The sequence below is a fragment of the Crotalus tigris genome, unplaced genomic scaffold (assembly GCF_016545835.1).
Source record: "Crotalus tigris isolate CLP2741 ecotype Arizona unplaced genomic scaffold, ASM1654583v1 scf7180000018940.2059657, whole genome shotgun sequence".
Lineage (NCBI taxonomy): Eukaryota > Metazoa > Chordata > Lepidosauria > Squamata > Viperidae > Crotalus > Crotalus tigris.
The window spans coordinates 1,436,459-1,456,445 of NW_024097284.1; the positions used below are offsets into that span (position 1 = coordinate 1,436,459).

General features: G+C 35.5%; 1 protein-coding gene across 1 annotated transcript in view; it reads left to right on the forward strand.

Annotated features, from left to right (window-relative positions):
- Positions 1-18,934, forward strand: part of MYO3A (myosin IIIA) — a 98,607-nt gene extending 79,673 nt beyond the window's left edge. The window contains exons 25-29 of the mRNA XM_039357726.1: positions 1,942-2,051; positions 10,351-10,397; positions 13,363-13,506; positions 17,314-17,325; positions 17,754-18,934. Coding sequence (XP_039213660.1) covers positions 1,942-2,051; positions 10,351-10,397; positions 13,363-13,506; positions 17,314-17,325; positions 17,754-17,853 — 413 coding nt within the window. The 3' untranslated portion in view covers positions 17,854-18,934. The remainder of the gene's footprint in view (positions 1-1,941; positions 2,052-10,350; positions 10,398-13,362; positions 13,507-17,313; positions 17,326-17,753) is intronic.
- Positions 18,935-19,987: the final 1,053 nt, after the last annotated feature.

Here is a 19,987-nt window from a genome sequence, read left to right on the forward strand (position 1 = left end):
TGATTGCTTAGACTTATAATTATAGAATTATAAAATAACAGAGATGGAAGGGACCTTGGAAGTCTTCTAGTCCAATTCCCTGCTCAAGCAGGAGATCCTATACGTTTCTGGCTGTTCAATCTCTTCTTTAAAACCTCAAGTAATGGAGCATCTGCAACTTCTTATGATAAAGTCATAAAGGTTTTGTTAGCATTAGGAATTGGTTGTATAAATAACTGCAACTGAATCTAAACAAGTATTTTGTATGCAATTTAGTTCTTGAGATGAAATCATGACATAATTTGGCAAAATAAAAAAGCTAGAGGACAGCTGATACAGAAAGAAGTGCTACAATTAAAATGTACTAAATATAGTACCAAAACTTGAATTTTCCAGGCATGGGGTTTATTTTTCTCATTCTGGAAAAAGTCCGACAGCTAAGTTTGGTCTATACAACATCACTGGCTGAAAGTCTGTTCATCTTAAGGCAATCTAGCAATAATTGCCTATATGTTATAATTACTTAATAAAGCAATTGATGTGTATATTGCTTATGTGCACAAGTGTATATTCTTTCATTTGGAAATGAAATGCCTCATCAAATTATTTCATCCTCTTAAAGTCAACATCAACATTTTGATGTCTCAAAAACTGATCAGCAACTTGTCTAGTTAATACTGGAATCATATTTAATATATTTGATGCAGTGTGACATTCATTGCATTGTATAAATTAAATAATTCTTGCTTGGAGTTAAAGTTGCTTTAAAACATTAGGCAGCTTGCAAAAAAGATGGGAATTTATTTGTGATTTTTTTTTTTTGTCTGAATATATCCTAATAATACCTGTCAGGGATCTCCAAAATGAACTTATTACCTTGAATACTTTTTGATGGTATTTACAATTAGTCTTCACTAACCACAATTAGGACCAACAACTCCATTGCTGAGCAATGTGGCCATAAAATGAAACAACATGTGAGAGTGTCCAATTTATCCCAAAGATGCTTTAAAAAACTGGACTTTCTTAGTGTTTCTTGAAGAAATTTCACTTTGTATCCAAGAAGCTTTTTTAGTTCTGACTAACTGGTGGGAAATGGAAATGATTTGTAGTCTTTTCAGTCAGCCACTCTGATTCACTTGTCTCTGAGGACAAAGTTTAAACCCCAGGTAATTTCAGAGTTTAAGGACTGACTGGCTGCAAAAAGATTTCCATTTCCCACCAGTTACTTAGAAGCTTTTTGATGAGAAGTGAAAGTCTTCATGAAAAATAAGAAAGTCCAGTTGCCTTTTTTAAAGCTCTTTTGGAACAACTATGATATGAATGACTGACTCCATAGACAATGCCCAACTTACATCAGTTCTGGCTGTGATTGTTAAGTGAATCACCTGTGGTCATTAAGTGCAGTATCATATGATTACAACATGTGATTTCTGACCAGTTTCTCCATTGACTTTGCTTTTTGGAAGCTAGCTATAAAAGTCAAAAATGGCATCACATCACCATGCAGATGCTGCAACAGCTACAAACTCAAGGACCAGCTGTAAATGTCCCTTTTAAGCACCATGATAACTTTGAATCAATCCTGAACAAGTAGTTGCTAAGCGAGGACTACCTGTATAAGTTTGGTAAATATGCAAAAATGTTTAAGAAATTACACTGTCGGGGGCAATGAATCAGGAACATTTATAAGATTGCAGCATAGATTAATCCAAGACTATACATAAGAATCTGGTCAACTAAAGTTCAACTCTACATTAGTGCCAGATAAAGATCAACAAAATTCAGGAGGGGTTGAACCTAGAGCACCTGTGGGAACGCAAGAACTCTAAACTGATGACATGTTTAACTTCGCTCTCTAGCTGCTTACTTTTCCACACTTAACTACATCTCAAAATGGTTACTTGTCTCAAATATGTTGCTGTTTCAAAACCATTTTTTTACAATGAATCTTTCTTGCAGTTGGTTTCAAAAGAGAGGATGGCGATCATTCACAGAGAAGCCCAAGGCAATTTCCGAAACCCAAAATTTTAGATGATCCTGAAGATTCAACCTTTTATGCTCTTTTACATGTAAGCAGTAAATTTAAATGATGTGGTTAAAACCCACTGTTTTTAAGGAAGGAGTGCATAATATTTCTGGTCTTTGATTGACATGCAAGAATACCCTGCTGAAGGAATGGAATTCAAAAAACTGAAAATGGTGCCCATAATTGTGTGCTTGAAATCGGCATTGCATATTAAAAAGTGACATATTGTTGTGAGTGCCATTTTCCTTTTTCTTTTTTTCTTTTTGCGTTCTCCTACTAGCCATGCCTGGTGTCCTGCCAAAAGATGCATTCCCGAAAACACAGAGGTGAAGATTACAAATGATGGAACCAAATTGATATAATTACTCATACTGAATTAAAATTCATAAAATAAAACTTAATAGATTTACTCCCCATCCGCTTAATAATTTCCTCCCTCCATGACATTAAAACTTTCAATTCTGTGGCAGCTTCTGGTAGTAACACAACCTCTGGAATGATTCTAGAGCAGTGTTTCTCAACCTTGACAATTTTAAGGCATGTGGACTTCAACTCCCAGAATTCCACAGCCAGCAATGCTGGATGTGGAATTCTGGGAGTTGAAGTCCACATGCCTTAAAATTATCAAGGTTGAGAAACACTGTTCTAGAGGGTTTTGGGAACTGCAAATAATACCATAATCTCAGATTGCTCAGCCTTGCTTTCAAAAAGCCTTTAATCCATAACAAACATTGTTTATTCAAGTTGACTTTATTTAGGATCTAAATGAGTCTTCTGATTAGTTTTGATAATATAAAATCTTAAAATCAGTACAAGAAAGCTTTTGATTCAAAACCATTTCTGGATTCACCGTTTAACCCAGAATAAAATGTTGCATTGTACATTGCAATTTGTACATTAATGTCTTTTCCCAGAAAAGTGCAAAGAAATGGTGTAAGAGATGAAAGGAAGAGGTCTTCTCACCCATTTATGTATGACATTGTAATCTTTTAGTTAGTTCCCATGTGATTATTTATGGCTGCTTTCCAGGTCTGACCTTATTGCAGTTAAAAATAGAAAAAGGGACTTTGGGGAATAGTCAAAAGAAAATTGAAGAAGCTGTTTTCCTAGTTCCCGCTTAAAAGCAATTAAGCCTATTTGCTGGAGGCATATGCAAATTATTGACCTACTTAGCAGCAGGTGACAAAATACATTTGCTTAGTCAGCCTGCCTCAGTGGCTACCATTCAACCGAAGTGATAACAGAGTAATTGCAGAAATGAGGGTGATTCTAGATATTTTCACTAAGAGGCATGGAGCAGCTGTTGCTTTAATGTTCTTTGCTCCCCCCCCTTTTTTTTGGTGACATCTATGGCAACATAATGTTACCTATTTATGCTGTACATTTCTCCTCCCTTCTGAGTCATGATGCAAGGCAGGATCACATTCAGAAAGAGAAATAAAAAGATGTTAAACTATGACAAAAGCTCTAAATGTCTTTCAATGCCTTGTTCCATCTGCTCATAAGTGGTATTTGGAAAGCTAAACCTTCCAAATAGCTCTATTCTAAGAGGGAATTCCCAGTAAGGATAAATAAGGCCTTAATTTGATAAGGTATTCCATAACCAGATGTGGAGGCTTCTTGTTCAATCTTTAGGTGCTTTGGAAAATAGGTTGATCCTCTCTTCTTTATGGCAGTCCCTTAGATATTGGAATACTGCAATCATATCACTCCAGTCCTTCTTTTCATTAAATTAGGATATACCCAATTCCTTCAGGTGTCCTTCATAAGTCTTAGTCTCCAGCTCTGATCATCTTTGTTGCTCTTCTCTGCATTCTTTCTAGAATCTCAACTTTTTTTACATCATGGTGACCAAAATTGGATGCAATATTCCAAGTATGGTCTTACCAAAGCACTATAAAGTGGTACTAATACTTCACATCAGGGCTTTTTTTCTCATAGAATGCCCAGAATGGAGTTCCCTGCACCTTTTTTGGATAGAACCTTATAGGGTTGGCAAGGCGGGTTGTATGATGTGTGTGAGTTCTGGCAACTTTTTTTTTTTTTTTTTTTTTTAAGAAAAAAAGCACTGCTTCACATGATTTTGATTTTATCCTTCTGTTGATGCAGCCTGAAAGTAGCTTTCCTGGCTGGTTTAGCACATCTCATATTGATGTGATTATCTCCTAGAACTCTTAAAATCCCTCTCACAGTTCCTACTATTGAACCAGATACTACCTATTCTATACCTGTGCATTTGGTTTTTTCATGCCTAAGTGTAAAACCTTACTTTTTTCATAGCTGAATTACATTTTGTTATATAGGGCCCAAGTCTGTTAAGATCCTTTTTTTAAAAACCTATTTTCTGGAGTGTTCATGTAAGCTTGGTGTTGTCTGCAAATTTGATGAGTTCCTTTTCTATCCCCTCATCTAATTGTAGAAATTATACACTTTAGGTTACTGTCAATCGTCACTAAAGAATTTTTCAGGTTTTAGTCCTATTTTCAGTGCTTTAAACTGCCTTAACTGGCATTATATCAGAACTATTTAATTATGGCACTACAGTACTATATCTATCCCTACACTTATTTCATTCCATATTCCATCCATTCCCTGCTTGGGAGAAATATAGCAGAAACCATAGCTAAAAACAAAAAGAGGTTCTCTGAATCTGAAATACAGATTAGCCATAAAGCAACCTTGAAATGAGTTGGAATTACAGAGTTCAAAATTGGGCAGGAACTGTAGATTTCAGCATTTTTGGGGGGAAGGAAGCATATCACTTGGGGAAATACAGGTCCTACATTTTCAGTATTTCATAGAAGTTTTAAATGACGGAATGTGCAAGATTAGAAATAAAGTCTATGTTTCAGCATTGCCCACCTGAGGGAAACGGTTAGAAGAAGAAAAGAGGAGGCAATTATTATGTTGATTGTTTGTTTATGTGTATGGTGTTAGGCTGAAATAAAACTGTTAAAATACAAAGCATATAAAACAAAAGTCCTGTTTATAATAAAAACTAGGCATAAGTGTAGTGGTTAAGGTGCTGCCATAGAAACTAGGAGACTGTGAGTTCTAGTCTGGGGCTTAGGCATGAGAACCAGCTGGATTACTTTGGGCTAGCCATTATCTCTCAGCCCAACTCACCACACAGTTTGATGATGTGGGGAAAATAGGAGGAGAAAGTAGTAGTATATATATTCATTACCTTGAGTTATTTATAAAAGTAATAATGGCGGGATAAAAAAATCAAATAAATAACTTGATTTTAGTTCAAGTACAAAAAGTACAGCACTTTTTATAGTAAAGAATTTAACCACATAAATAGAATTTCTAAATATCGTTCATTTAACGGGAAATGCACAGTTGCCTATTCAGGCCAATTCAAGTGGTTTGTGATTCCAGACAAGGTTACTTTCAACTTCCAAGAATGATAAATTGGACAATTCAGAAGTGCATGTGCAATTGATTCAGTTTCAATGTCATGAGTATATATAAACGCCCTTAGTGTGAAATATTTAATCTCTCAATGAACACCATCAAGGTCAGGACATCTAGGTATGCCAGTGTAAACATCCTTCTGTGGGAGGGCACAAAATAAGATAAAATTACTTGGGAGTAATAAGAAGCAGTTCAGTAAGTTCATTGTAGCAGAGGTGTGAGATATCAATTCTATCACTTAATTGTCCAATTCATCTAGATAATGTTAGAAGTGATAATGTCAATAAACCTTTATGTTTTATTGAAAGGAAAAAAAAGTATTAATACAGAAAATATTAAGTATTCCATCACTGTGCATCAAAGCATTCGTTCTCTGCTTTACCTCATTCCTCATGTTTCTGAGAGCCACATGTATGTGCGTTGAGGGTAAAACAAGTGAAACAAATCAGGTATTATTTGTTCTTCAGTGAGAAAACATGTCTGTCTATCAGTAAAAGCTGGGCCAAAAATTCATCTCAATATATCTGGGCTAGTACTTAAACTGGCAGAGTTTCAAACAGTCCTCAACAGAAATACATCTAAGCTCTAACTTAAGAAATGCATTTTTAATTGAACAAGAAACTCTAAGAATAAATCTAAATAAATAAATCTAAGTAAATTTAGATTGAATTATTTCTACTGTGGCAATATTATTGTACATGCAATACTGTGCATCCTAGAACAGAAGGCTTATTATGCTGGCTTTAAGTAATTTAAATGCTATGGGCATGTAATTATTCCCCTTATGGCTTGCATATCTATTTATTGCAATAGAAGCCTTTTAAATCTCTGACATGGTTTCAAATTTCAACCTGAAATTCCAGCAGGTTGAAGACTGAAAATATATGCCTAAATACTTGAAAGTTTTAACTTGCTCAGTTTGGGTGTTATTCATTTCTAGTTATGAGAGCGATAGATGGAATGTCTAGTAAATAAAGTCACCTTGTTATATGTATAAGATTGAATAGGGAGCCAGAAACTGAAGATGGAATTTTGATTGAGAAAAGCCTGTACAATTCATTAATTAAATGTGCTAGAATTAATTCTTTGTAGTGTTCTCATGGAACATCATTGTTAACCATGGAAGAGAGTTGTTGATAGAAGTGGCTAAATGGTAAATTGGGGGGAGTGTGATGGCTCAGTGGTTAAGATGTTGAGTTTGTCAGCTTGAAAGCTTGGGTTCAAGACCCAAGCACTGTGCAACAGGATAAGCTCCTATTATTCATCCCAGCTCCTGTCAACCTAGTAAGCAAATGTGAGTAGATAAATAGGTACCACTTTGGCAGGAAGGCTACTGCGGTCCATATTTTCATGCTGGCCACATGATGCAGCCTCCCTTGGTTGTGAATCAGAGATGCGTATCACCACTTCAGCCGGTCACGAATAGACAGGGAAAACCTTTAAGCCTTTTAAATGATAATATGAATCAGCCTTAAATGTATCTAAAGCTTTACATTTTAAAAAGTCTCTGAGCATTATGACAGAAACACAAACTGCCTTTTCCAACACATTATTAGCTCAGTGCAGAAATGTTTAAAGCTAATCCTTTGTCTGCTCAGAATTCTTATTCCAAATCATCCAAATTTTGGTTTGACGGGTAGATTTGTGCTAAGGCCTAAATAATTTGTTACTTGCAAAGCTTCAAGGAATAAAATTAATTGTCATTCTCAGAATTTATTTTACTCCTTGAAAAAAAAGGACAGGTTTCTCCTGAGAAGGAGGATTCTGGTAAACTGACTGGCTGAATGGGACACATTTATTTAAACCAGGGCTTCTCAATCTTGTCATCTTTAAGATGTGTGGACTTCAACTCCCAGAATTCCCAGGTGAACATCTTTCTCTTCTGGTGATAGACTGATCCTAAGCAAATGGTGATGGAAGTTATGATTTTAAGTGCCCCAGCCTCACTTTCATTTCCCAAAACAATCAAATGATTGAAATGTAATTTTTTTAAAAGCAAATGTTTTATTAATTTTTTTACATAATCACCTTAATATTTGGTAAACAGTGTGTTGTCTGGGCTTACATTTAAGAAAACATTCACTAACAGTTGATTTATATAATCTATAATCCGCATAATAACTTTACTTGATTTCCTCTTTTTCCCATAATGTTCTCTTTTACCAACCTTAAGTTAGTACAATTCTTGCTATTTTAGTGAATGATGATTGAGTATAAAAAATTTCTAATATTTCTGCAGATAATAATCACATCAATATAATATTCCTTTTCTATCTAGTCATTCTGGTTGTCTCATCATAGATCTTGTTTACAGTTCTTGTTTATATTTGTTTTTCCCACAAAGTATGTTCAAAACATACTTACTGGTTAAGATTTTCTCAAAGTTACTTACATTTAAATATTTAAGTCTATTTTTTCACATGTAGCCAACACAATACCTTTACCTTTCTTAAGGAATAAATAAGACTAAAAAAAGAAAAAAGAATAAGAATAAAAAAAGATAGTATGCTATTTAAAATCCCTATTTCCTATAAGCTAATACATACCATATATTCTGGCGTATAGGGTGACCCGGCATATAAGACGACCCCCTAGTTCGACGCCGGGTCGCAAGACGATCGACGCCGAGTCGCAAGACGATCGACCCCGAGTCGCATGCCTAGAAAGTTGTCTGATACGCCGGAAACTACCTTTTTTCCGGCGTATAAGACAACTTGGCGTATAAGACGACCCCCAAGTTCGGAGGCTGTTTCGACGCTCTTAAAAGTCATCTTATACGCCGGAATATATGGTATTTATTTCCAAAAAAATTTCGTTCTTTTTTACCATTATTAAAAATATATTTAATCTTTAAATATTCCATTTAATAAATCTAGTGGTCTAGTCTTTTAACTCTTATTCAAAACATTTTTAATCCATTGTAATTTTCTTAAAGTAAATCATCTTTAAATATCTAAAACATTTCCTTTATATAAGCCATTCCAACTTTTTATATTACTCATATCAAGAAATAAAATAAAAAGAAAGAAGAAAAAGAAAGTACTATGTTACTTGAGGGGCTCTTCCCTCTTAAAATAAAATTCATATCCAAAATTTTTCTAATTCTTTATCCATATTCTTTTTTTAAATATTCTCTCTGATAGGCCCCATCATCTATTTTCTTAATTTTCACTTTAGCCTTTTTCTTTTGCCCAGTATCTTTCTTAATCAATATGTTCTACTGAATCAAAGAATCTTTCCATATTCTTGTAGGTGTTACTGTAGATATAAAAGGTAAGTCAAGTACAATATCTTTGAAGAGGCATTTGCCTATTCATTTTTGTTGAAAAACTTTTTCTTTCTTTTTCTCTCTGCTTCTCTTATCATTTTTTGTCTCTCCAGTTCTAGTGTTTTTCCTGGCATATCTGCAGGCCATTTTATCCAATCTTTTTTCTTATTCTCAAATTTGTTTTGTGGAGTTAAAGTATAAGTTTTTTTTCCAAATCCAGTATTTCTTGTAAATCTTTTTCCACTTGGGTGAAATCATACTTTTTTGTTTTGTTAGGTTCCATCTTTAAGTCTCTATCCTCAAATTTGTATTTAATTATCTGTTTTATCTGTTCCTTCTCTGTTGTTGTTTCCTGGGATTTCTTTTGTTGTAAAGTTAAATTGGAGATGAATTGGTTTATATTTTCAAAGTTATTTTGGATTTCTTTGTGGTTTGAAATCATTGTTATTTGAATTAGTTGCAACATATCTTATGTCTCCTCTTGAAAAGTATTTATTTTTTCTTGATAAGTTTTTTCTATAAATCTCTGATTTTCCATGATGACCAATTTTCTTTTCTCTGCAAATAGCTTTGGGGTCAGCGTTAAATAGATACTTGTAATCCAGAAAGTTCAAAAAAGTTTTTTTTGTTCCCTGAAGTTTATAAGTCTCACTTTGTCTGCAGCACAGATTGGTTTCTTTTTGGTCACAGCTGTTCTCTGTTGTTAGAGCTTTGAAGGTCACAAGTAGAGATTAGTTTTTTCCAGATTTTGCCAAATCCTGCATGAAAGCCATAGCTGTCATAGTCTTCATCCACCACTAGATGTCAGCACCAGTTTATTTTTCAAATTTTCAAAATGAACAAATTGCCTTTAAAATGAGAATCTTAACCATTCAGTAATTTTAAACTTCTCCAAATTTAGGTTTTATAGTTATTTCATTTCATTTCAACACATTTTGGTCCTCCATAAAAGGTTTAATTTGCTGCTTCCATTAGTAAAAGGGTGGGGCAAAAATCTCCCTCCTTCACTTTCGGAGGTTTTTTGCTTCTTGGGATTTTTTTTTCTACAGGAAAGTTGATAAGTAGGAAGAGAAAATTGATGTTCTTATCCAGATTCAAACGTGCTGTTTACAATCAGCTTAAAATAGTGCTTTTGACTTCAGTTGCTTGCAGGTTGGGCTAGACTCTGAAGTTAGGCTAGCCTTTCTCCTGTTGGTTTCTAGAAAGCTTCTTCTGGACCAATCTGGTCAACCACCATCTCTCCATGGTTCCCGGGACTTCCTTCCTTCTTTGGAGCAACTTCTGGCCCATTTAGGGTACCCTAACAGGAAGAAACTCAGCCAAAGGGCACGGAGTCCCAAACTCCTTGACTGCTGCGCTGCTGCGCAGGACCAGAAGTCCAAATGATTGAAATGTAATTGTCTTTCAGTATATACAGAAATGCAGATTTTGGGATAATAGGTACAAAATTTACATTTAAGGAAAATCATGTAAATTATTAGAAATTTGCAGATTGATACAAAAATAGACCAAACCAGATTAATATTGGCCATAAACTGCCAAGGATCAGATTTATAGTGGTCCTTATCTATGGATATTAATGAGCAGTAAATTGACATTATTTAAGGTGTACAATGTTTGATCATACTGATGTTCATTTAAAATATTTTTTCAGAAATTTTCATCTATGCAAGATGAAAGGCAAAAAGCAAGAAGTAACAGGTAATTGTCTTCTCAGTAAGATGCAGATAGAGCAATATTGTGAGATAACAACAGGAATACATTGTAATTTAAGAAAAAAAAATGGTATGTAGACCAGCTGAGTAGTGTAGATTCAAGAGTAGGGTTGTCTGTTAAAGTAAGAGTATATTGCTGCAACTTGACATCTGTTTAGTGATGTTGTCATATAACCAATCTCAAATAAATACTAGTAATCCTCAATTTATCCTCTAGAATTTTCTTTGCTAAGCAAAGTTAAGTGAGTTGCATCCGATTTTTCTACCTTTTTTGCCACCATTGTTAAGCAAATCACTGCAGTTGTTAAGTGAATCACACAGTTACTGCAAGTGAATATGGCTTCTGTTCACTTTGCTTCTCAGAAGTCAGCTGAGAAAGTTGTAAATGATTATCACATGACCCCAGAAAGTTGCAACCATCATAAGTCTATGCTGCTTGTCAAGTATCTGAATTTTGATTGCATGATCATGGGGATACTGCAATGATCCTAAGTGCAAGGACTGGTAGTAAAATACTTTTTTCGGTGCCGTTGTAACTTTGAACGGTCACTAAACAAATAACATATAATATCATGCAAATTATCCAAATCACTATAGAATTTGGTCCATAGCAGTTGTATCCATTGTATTGATAGCCAATAAATCAGGGTTCCACTGTTTCAATAATTATGACACATGCAAGTTAACATTGTTAATTGGTGAACATTTATTCTTAAATTTTGAAATCCTTAGTTTATTCAAGCATTATAGTTTCCTAGTGTCACTTATCCATAAATTGGAGACTAGACTAAATCCAAACAGAATACTGAAAGTTTTTAAATTTCCATTTTATTGCAAGTATATTTTCATGTATATAAGTTTTCCTCCTGGAAATAAATGGTGGAGCAGGAGAGTAAAATTTGAATCAGTGTGTAATGATGCTGGAAAAAAATGTTGGGCTTTTTCTTTCACTCATTCAGTCCATGGTCCTAATACCCATAGACACCACTGTTTACATTATGTTAGTGCATTCATGTAATAGCAAGCTAATACAAAGTACAGCTTGCTACATAAAAGTATTCTCACTTTCGGTTCACTTCTTGATGAAGGTCTCATTATTCTCTGAAAGAACCCTATTATGTTTATTTCAAATAACTGTATATGTTTTGCATTTTGGATAAGACCTATAACAAATAAAAAGAATCCATTGCCATGGATTGTAAATAGGGGGTACCTGGTACTGCACATCTTTAAGAACCTTCCCAAAGTCTGACCTTAAGTTGAATTTCTCTGTAAGCTGGAACAGCATTACAGGTCCTTAATTTACAATCGTAATTAAACTTGGAATTACTGTTGTATGTTTTATCAGTTATTAAGCAGGTCATCATGTGACTGCATCCAATCTTGCAATTTTTTTTATGATTGTCATTAAATGAATGCCCTGGTTATTAAGCAAATCCACTTTCTGCAGTGGGCTTTTTTTTCTGAAAACAGGAAGTAAATGCCAATTTTTGGCAAAAAATACCATTGTAAATTGTGGTTACATGATCGCATGACACCGCAAATGGCCGTAAAGGCAAACCAGTTGCCAAATGTTCAAATTGCAATAACATGATCACAGAACTTGTCAGAATTTTGATTCTGGGCCACAAGAATCCATCGTAATTTCATTGCTAAGTGACCAGTCATAAGCCAAGGACTACCTGTATTGTATAATACTGTATAAGTAGTATTGTTTTGTTTCATCTGAATCATTGTGCTTTGAACTTGAATTTTGCAACAATAAGTTCCATTATTAATTATGCACTATCCTAATTTGGGGTGTTCTTAATCCAGGGACTTGCTTACTGAAATCAAGCTCTCTCTTTCATAATGGCCCTACACCAAGTGTTAAACATATGCACAGCTATTATTTCTGTGCTCTAATTGATCAATATAAACTATTCATTTATTTCTCAGCCTGACATAGCCCTGATAATGTTCCTTTCTTAGTGATATAGCAAAATGCTGGAGTCTGAATTTAAATCTCTTACAGCCTAGGCTTAGTGGAAGCCTTGCCTGCCAAAATGCAGTCCCGGGCGCATAGCAATGTTAAATACATAAATCCTTCTAAATAGAGGCTTATAAAGACAGGCCTAATGCACTTCAAATTATATCAGTAGAAATGGTGTTTCAGAAAATTGCCCAGTAATTGTAGAACTTATAGCATGGAACAGGTTTGAAGTACTAACTTGTGCATACTTGCTATCAGTATTGAATGGGACATTTAGAACTCTGGACTTTTTTGGGGGGGACTTATAATATGGTAGTATACTTTTAGTATACTATGGTAGAAAATGCCTTTGTTATGTGCAGTCCAGGGTTACTAGTAGCTTCTAGCAGCTTCTCAAGTGCCTATTTTGTGTGATACTTCACATGCCATTTCCCCCATTTTCTCCCCAATCAGTTGAAATCTCTTCTAACATCACTCTCATATTGTCACTGGACCCTTACAAATTTTCAGCATTCTAGAACAGTATCTGACAAGAGTTCAACATGTCTGTGAGATCTTGAAAGATTTCATATTGAGCTTCTAATCTTTAGGGCATCTGGAGTCTGCACATGTCCTGCTGCCTGCAAGAGTCTCTTGCCTAACCTAGTGAAGTCCAAAACTGCAAACTTTGTGCCAATCATTTCTCAAAACTTTAACTCCCATTGGCTGTATTCAGAAGTAATTAAGTCTATGGTCCTTTAGTTGTGGCTTGGATTGTGCTTTAAAACTGCAATCTTAAAAGACACATTAGCTTATAAAATATAAGGAAGATGATGAAAATTTCAAACAAACACAGAATTGATCTGAATACATCACACGCAAAATATAAAAGGGAATAAGCATTGCCCTTAAAGGATACCAATTTATCTACTTTTATGTTGCTTTTCTTTTGCCATTTATAGTATATACATATACATATGTTTAATATATTTTTTGTTAGTCTGGGCAAGATACTGAATATAGAAGATCGGTACTATCAGGAATTTTCATCCACTGATTTCGTCTCAAAGGATAGAAATGCCAGCACAAGAGTAAAGAATCTCATGCAAGATCCTATCTCTGCAACATTAAGGAGTAGTGAAGGGTGAGTAGTTTCTAAAAAAAAAATGAGTATATTAATATTTACCAAGTTAAAATAGGGGGGTGTTGAGCTTCTCCTATTTAAGAAGTCTTATATTTACAAAATTTAGATCAACCTCCTATTGAGTTCACCAGCACCTTGTTCTTAACTTGTGCAGCAAAATCAGTATGAAATTCTTGGGTAAAGCTGGGTCTTCCAAGTAGATGTGTGAAGGATGAGAGTGCTTAATCACAAGTCAGAATGGCCATATGTCATACTGACATGTATAGCCAGTTTTTCTAGTGCTCTCTTTTAGCCCCTTCAAAGGCCTTGAAAACTAATAAACCTTTTTCTCTTATTTGAAGTTCAGAGAGGCAGAAGATAAATGCAGCCTCATAAGAAAATGTGACATTCCTCACAGTAGATTGTTTGACTTAGAAATTAAAGAAGCAGATACAGAATATTACATGATTGTTTGAGTAAGAAAATAGGAATCATCAAGGAGGAATTGTTCTGTTATATCTTATTTCTTCCAGGGTTATATAAAGGAAGAATTTTCTTACTATGTAACATGGTTATTCAACATATTATTCCTTTGATTAAAATAATGATAGAATTTTAAAATTAAATCTGCCTGTTGGCCTGGGGCCTCAATAGGAATGTTCTAGACTGGATAGATATACCCAGTCTAGAACATATATCCCCGTATACCTGTCCCCTTGGTTTTTAGTTTCTAATTTAATCTTTCTAATTTTAAGTGTTTTGTATTGTCTTTTTTACTTGTTATTATTCTGCAATTCACCCAGTGTTGTTGTAATAGTGATGGGCAGCATATTAAATACATACATACATACATACTATATGTACATACATGCATATGTACATACATACATACATACATACCGCAGAGTGTTTGCAATCAAATGAAATAGACTTAGTTCTGATTTACACACACTTACAGTTTTTGAAATTTTTGTGGATAAGGATTGTCTTCATCAGATAGCTTTTATGCTGGCAGTTGGCAGATTCATGGGCACTATAATTGCTGTATATCCCCATCTACCAAATGCAAATAATTCATGTTTCAACAGATAAAAAGGGATTTAGGTCTAAGTGCCAAAACTTTTTATTTTCACATGCATACAATACATATACACATATAAGTAGATATAGTGTATACCTTTTTTTAATGAAAATTATCAGCACTTTTGATTAGTGACATCATCAAAGTAAACAAATCCACATGCTGATTAGTCACTAGGTCATGGCCCTAAATGGAAGTGACATGTTGGCCTAATCCCATCAAGATAAGCATGAGTAGCCCTAGCAGCCCTATTTTCAGATAAGACGTGTTGAACCTAACCCCATCAAGAAAGATGTGACAGTCAATGCTCTGGGTACATGATTAGCTTAACCTTAGACTAATTCTATGGACATTCAAAACCAAAAAAAGCTAAGTAAAGTGAATAATTAACAGAGGCCTGTGTTTTGGGGAAACAAGCCCTACTTTGGGGAGCTGTGAAATAAAAAATAAAAAATGCTTTTTATTTCTAATCATTCTAGCCTAATGATGCTTTTAATTTTTGTGGAGTTTTAAAAATCAGTGCAGCCAGGACCTGAATTTAACCCCCTTTTTTCTAAAAGGTATTTATTTCTAGGCGGTTTTAAAATAATTTCCTCAAATGCAGGAGAAAAAACAAACAAACAAACCACAGCCCTTTTAAAACCCGCAGCTGGTTTTTACCTTTGTAAAAATCTAAAAAGACATATTTTGCCAATTGTGCCCTGAAATCCTCATGTACACGTAACCGTTCAAAGCATGGCCTTAATAAAATTTATTCTGCTCCCCAACAGCAAAAGACAAGGAATATTAACAGGAATTAAAATGCTCACAAGAGGCAAGCAGCATTGTGCATGCCCAGATTCACGGGGAGTATGACATGCCCGGGCATGTCCCAAACAAGTTCTAACCCAACTTTTTTACTAGCAGACAGAAACACACATGCCCGGAATCGCGGTCCTGACATGCCTGAACAAGTCTTAACTCCTGCTTGCCACCTGGCTGCTTGCCTCTTGTGAGCATTTTAATTCCTGTTAGTATTCCTTGTCTTTTGCTTTTTTATTTCACAGCTCCCCAAAGTAGGGCTTGTTTCCCCAAAACACAGGCCTCTATTAATTATTCACTTTACTTAGCTTTTTTTGGTTTTGAATGTCCATAGAATTAGTCTAAGGTTAAGCTAATCATGTACTCAGAGGGTTGACTGTCACATCTTTCTTGATGGGGTTAGGTTCAACACGCCTTATCTGAAAATAGGGCTGTTAGGGCTACTCATGCATATCTTGATGGGATTAGGCCACAGGTCGGCAACCTGCAGCTCCGGAGCCGCATGTGGCTCTTTGAGCCTTCCCCTGCAGCTCCCAGGCATTTGCAGAGAGAGACAGAGACAGAGAGAGGTACTTGCCTTTCCTTCCCTTCTCCCCCTCCCCCCCTGTGTGTTTGTGTGTAAAAAAAAGAGTGGATTCACGGTGTTCTCCGAGGAGCTGAAAAGCTTATTGGGCGGAGCTCCTCTCTTTGCTGCGTCTCTTCAGGAAGCAGGAAGCAGGAAGGGCAGGAGAGAGCTAGCTAGCCCAGCTATGCTGTCGCAGGAATTCCATGAGTCATAAAAGAGCTGAGGTTGCCTACCCCTGAGCTTGTTGGAGAACAGCTTGAAGCCAGCTTGCCAGGTGAGCAGAAGATTGGAGAGAGGGAGAGAGGGGGGGGAGAGAGAGAGAGAGAGGGAAAGAAAGAGAGAGAGAGGAGAAAGAGACAGAGACAGAGAGAGCCTTTTGACATCTAAAATGAAGCTAACACTGCATATATCCTCTTTTACCTTTAAAGTAAAGACATAATAAAGGTAAAAAAAGGATATATGCAGTGTTAGCTTCATTTTAATATCAAAAGAGTTTTGCAGCTCCCAGTGTTTTGTTTTCTGTGGGAAATGGGTCCAAGTGGCTCTTTGAGTGTTTTGGGTTGCCTATCCCTGGATTAGGCCAACACGTCACTTCCGCTTAGAGCCATGACCTGGTGAAGTAATCAGCATGTGGGTTTGTTTACTTTGATGACATCACTGATCAAAAGTGCTGATAATTTTCATTAAAAAAGGTATACACTATATCTACTCACATTCTTGCATCCACACTTTCTGTTTGTTTGTTTGTTTGTTTGTTTGTTTGTTTCCAGGATTTCTCTGTTGAAATCTCACAGGCTGTAAATAATCTTTTAGAATTTCATTAACTATATAAAGTCTTGTTAGCTAAGTCACGACTGTCATAGATTTCATCATTTGCAGCATTAAAAATGGCATTTATTCTGGTGTTTGTGAATAAAACTGGCACAAGATTGCCAAAGTACAACTGCATAGAGTGCAGCTAGGAACCCAGAGCACTTAAATAGGCACAGTTTGTTATGCCTAACAGCTAGCTCCCCTATGTAACATTTGTTCAGTAGATACAAATTGCTGAAAAAAGCTGTTTTTGACCTAGCCATTTCCTGAGCTAATGTTGAGATACTGCTTTTCACTGTGAAATTAAGATATTTGTAAAATCAAGAAATCTGTAACCTTCTTTATGGTCAGCTGACTGTGATTGATACATGCATGCTCATTATCTATAATTATGAGATCCGATAATGATTTATATGTACAAAAAGCTTTGCACTAGAACATTCATGTATTCTTAAACATCATCATTTTGTAAGAGCCTGGTTCACAAATCCAACAGCCAATTTGCCAAGGTGTAATTTTCCATCATTATTGTAAGCTGTTGTTCTCTCTTTCTCTCTTTCCTTCCCAGTGTGCAAGGATGGTGAGTTAGCATCACAGGATTGGAAAGACTCAACTGATCATTTGATCCAATTGCTTCTTCTAAAACAGAGTATTTGTGATCTGAAAAACCAATGACCACCTAGTTCTCAAACTGAAGATAACAACCTTCAGCTAAGAAAACAAATGGACAGCAGAGTGAACAATTAATTCATTCCTATTTTTTTTTCTAACACTTCCATGTAATCCTTTTTAATTGGTTACTTCAGACCATTGAATAAAACACCATCTTTATTTGACATTCCCTCACACATAGCACATTTCTACTTGCTGCAAAAGGCAATATTTTGTCAGCTGGAAATTTTCTCCCCCCCCCCCCCAGGGTAGACTTAAGTAGTCAGTTAACAGTGTGTACCAAAGTAAATATTTTGATTTACTATTTCTAAAATGTTTCTCTAATGTAATCCATAGGCCAAAGGTCAAAGAGAACGAAGATGAAGATTATCCTTTTGACTACCAAAAACTACTCCGGAAGACCTCTCAACGCAGGCGCCTTCTCCAGAAATATTAGCTGCTGCTACTGCTACTACTATTCGCTCTCTGCTTTTTTTCTTCTTGTTTTTTTGTTGGGGAGGTATAGAATTTCCATATCCTTTTCTTTTGAATAAATCTCTCACATAGATGTATTAGCTGTGTATTTGGGTATATGTGAACATGCTGTCTTAGCTTCTTTCCAAAGAGAGATACTAGGCTTTGTTATAATGTTTGTTTATTTAAATATGCAAACAGATGCGAAAAATACTGCTCTCCTACAATATATTCAAGCTCCTAAGAGCTCTTTTGGGAGGGAGGGAGAAGTACATTATTTTTCATCTTGTTTTCTTTTCTATATGTTTTGCATAGCTTTATCTATATAGTGAGATTGTTTATGATCTGCCTGGATTTCTGAACCCTCCACATATTATGGTTCAAATGATCAATTTAATTAATGTAAATAGACAACCAAATAAGCATTGAATATTAAAAGACCGTGGGTTATAGTGGAAGCAGTACAAGTAATTTAAGCAGCAACTATATTATGAACCAACTTTTAAATGAGCTTTAGCATTTAAATGAGCAGATGGAAACATATGGACATAATAAACAAATATAAAATTTGATCTCTCTATGTAGCAATATATTTGTGGTAACTAGACATTATCATTCATTTTGGTAGGCATTGTATTCAGGGAAAAGATGTTGTACATCAGAGTAGCACTTAAGTCCTTTGTGGGTAGAGAATAATGATTTGAGAGGGGAGACCATAGGGGGGATTTGTATCCTCTTCCTGCAAATCAGGTGATTAGGGGCTCTTTTCCTAAAAGAAAAAAAAAACTTTAGTTTTTCTCTACTGTGTTAGCCAAATACAGTACGGGTTCATTTATTTTGCCCTGGTTGTATTAAAACAAAAGAAAAGCATATGTTTCATTGGAAATAGTGATTCTGCTACTACTACTACTACTACTACTACTACTACTACTACTACTACTACTGCTACTACTACTACTATTATTATTATTATTATTATTATTATTTTGCATGAATAGTTGAAAATTGACTTGCAGAATCTCTGCACAGTGGGAAGAATTATTTTCTCTCGTGTTTTGACCAGATTATCCTGCAGCTGCTAGCTCAAACAGTTATAACAAAGACATTTTACATAATGCCGTTTTCATAAATGGGATATAGATATACCATTAAAAAGAGAAATTGTGAAATTATAGTGACGCCATCAACTTCTTTGTAATAGCTAATCCATATAAGTAATAGCTTTAGTTTTCATTAGCAGAGTGACTATGTATTAAAAAGGGAGAGATGTGCACAATGAACTGGGAAATCCATGGGAAATGCATTGGGAATTTGTGTGTATGTGTATGCGCACATGTGTGGGTGCGGATGTGCATCTGTATCCCCTTCCAAATGAGTATTTTGGAAAGATGTATTCATGGCCTAGATTATTACAGGGTATAAAGCTAAGTGAGATGATGACTACATCTACTACAAATCCTATAGAACCGATGAATTAATGAACAAAAAGCTTGCATTTCGGTCCAAAACTATTTTGGGATTTAATTCTAGTGAAGGGTACACCAATGAGAACAAAAGATCTAAGATCATCTTGCACTACTTCAAAGCCCACTGTGATTTTGTTCTTATGTACTCATCCACAGGTAGCTATCCAAGCCATTTCTGCCCTTGTGAAGAGAGTGTAGTTTTTCCCCTCTAGCCAATTTAAAAGGCCAGCAACTCCTGGTTCAATGAACAGAGACATGAACTAGCCCTGAGATAAATAAGACTCTGCAGTGTCTGTGTTACAGATGCCCATCAAAGGGCTCCATGTTCTGTACAAACAAAGGAAGAGAGGCTGCTCATAGCTTCATATCTGCTTTCCCCAGAGGAAGCAGCTTTTCCCACAAGTGGAGGGGGGGGGGAATCAGAAGGGCATCCTAATTTCAGATAGGATACAAGGGTCTATTCAGTTGTTCTTCATTGTGAAATATACTCACATCTGTGCCCCAAGGATCTGCTCTGGGTCTTGAAGCTCCCCTATCTTTCTCATTCTGTTTTTTTAGCAACTGCAATTTAACATGGCAATTTGAAGATGCCCACATCCTTAATAGGGGACGTAATTTTAAAAATTCCTTAAGCAGAATAGTGATTGTTAG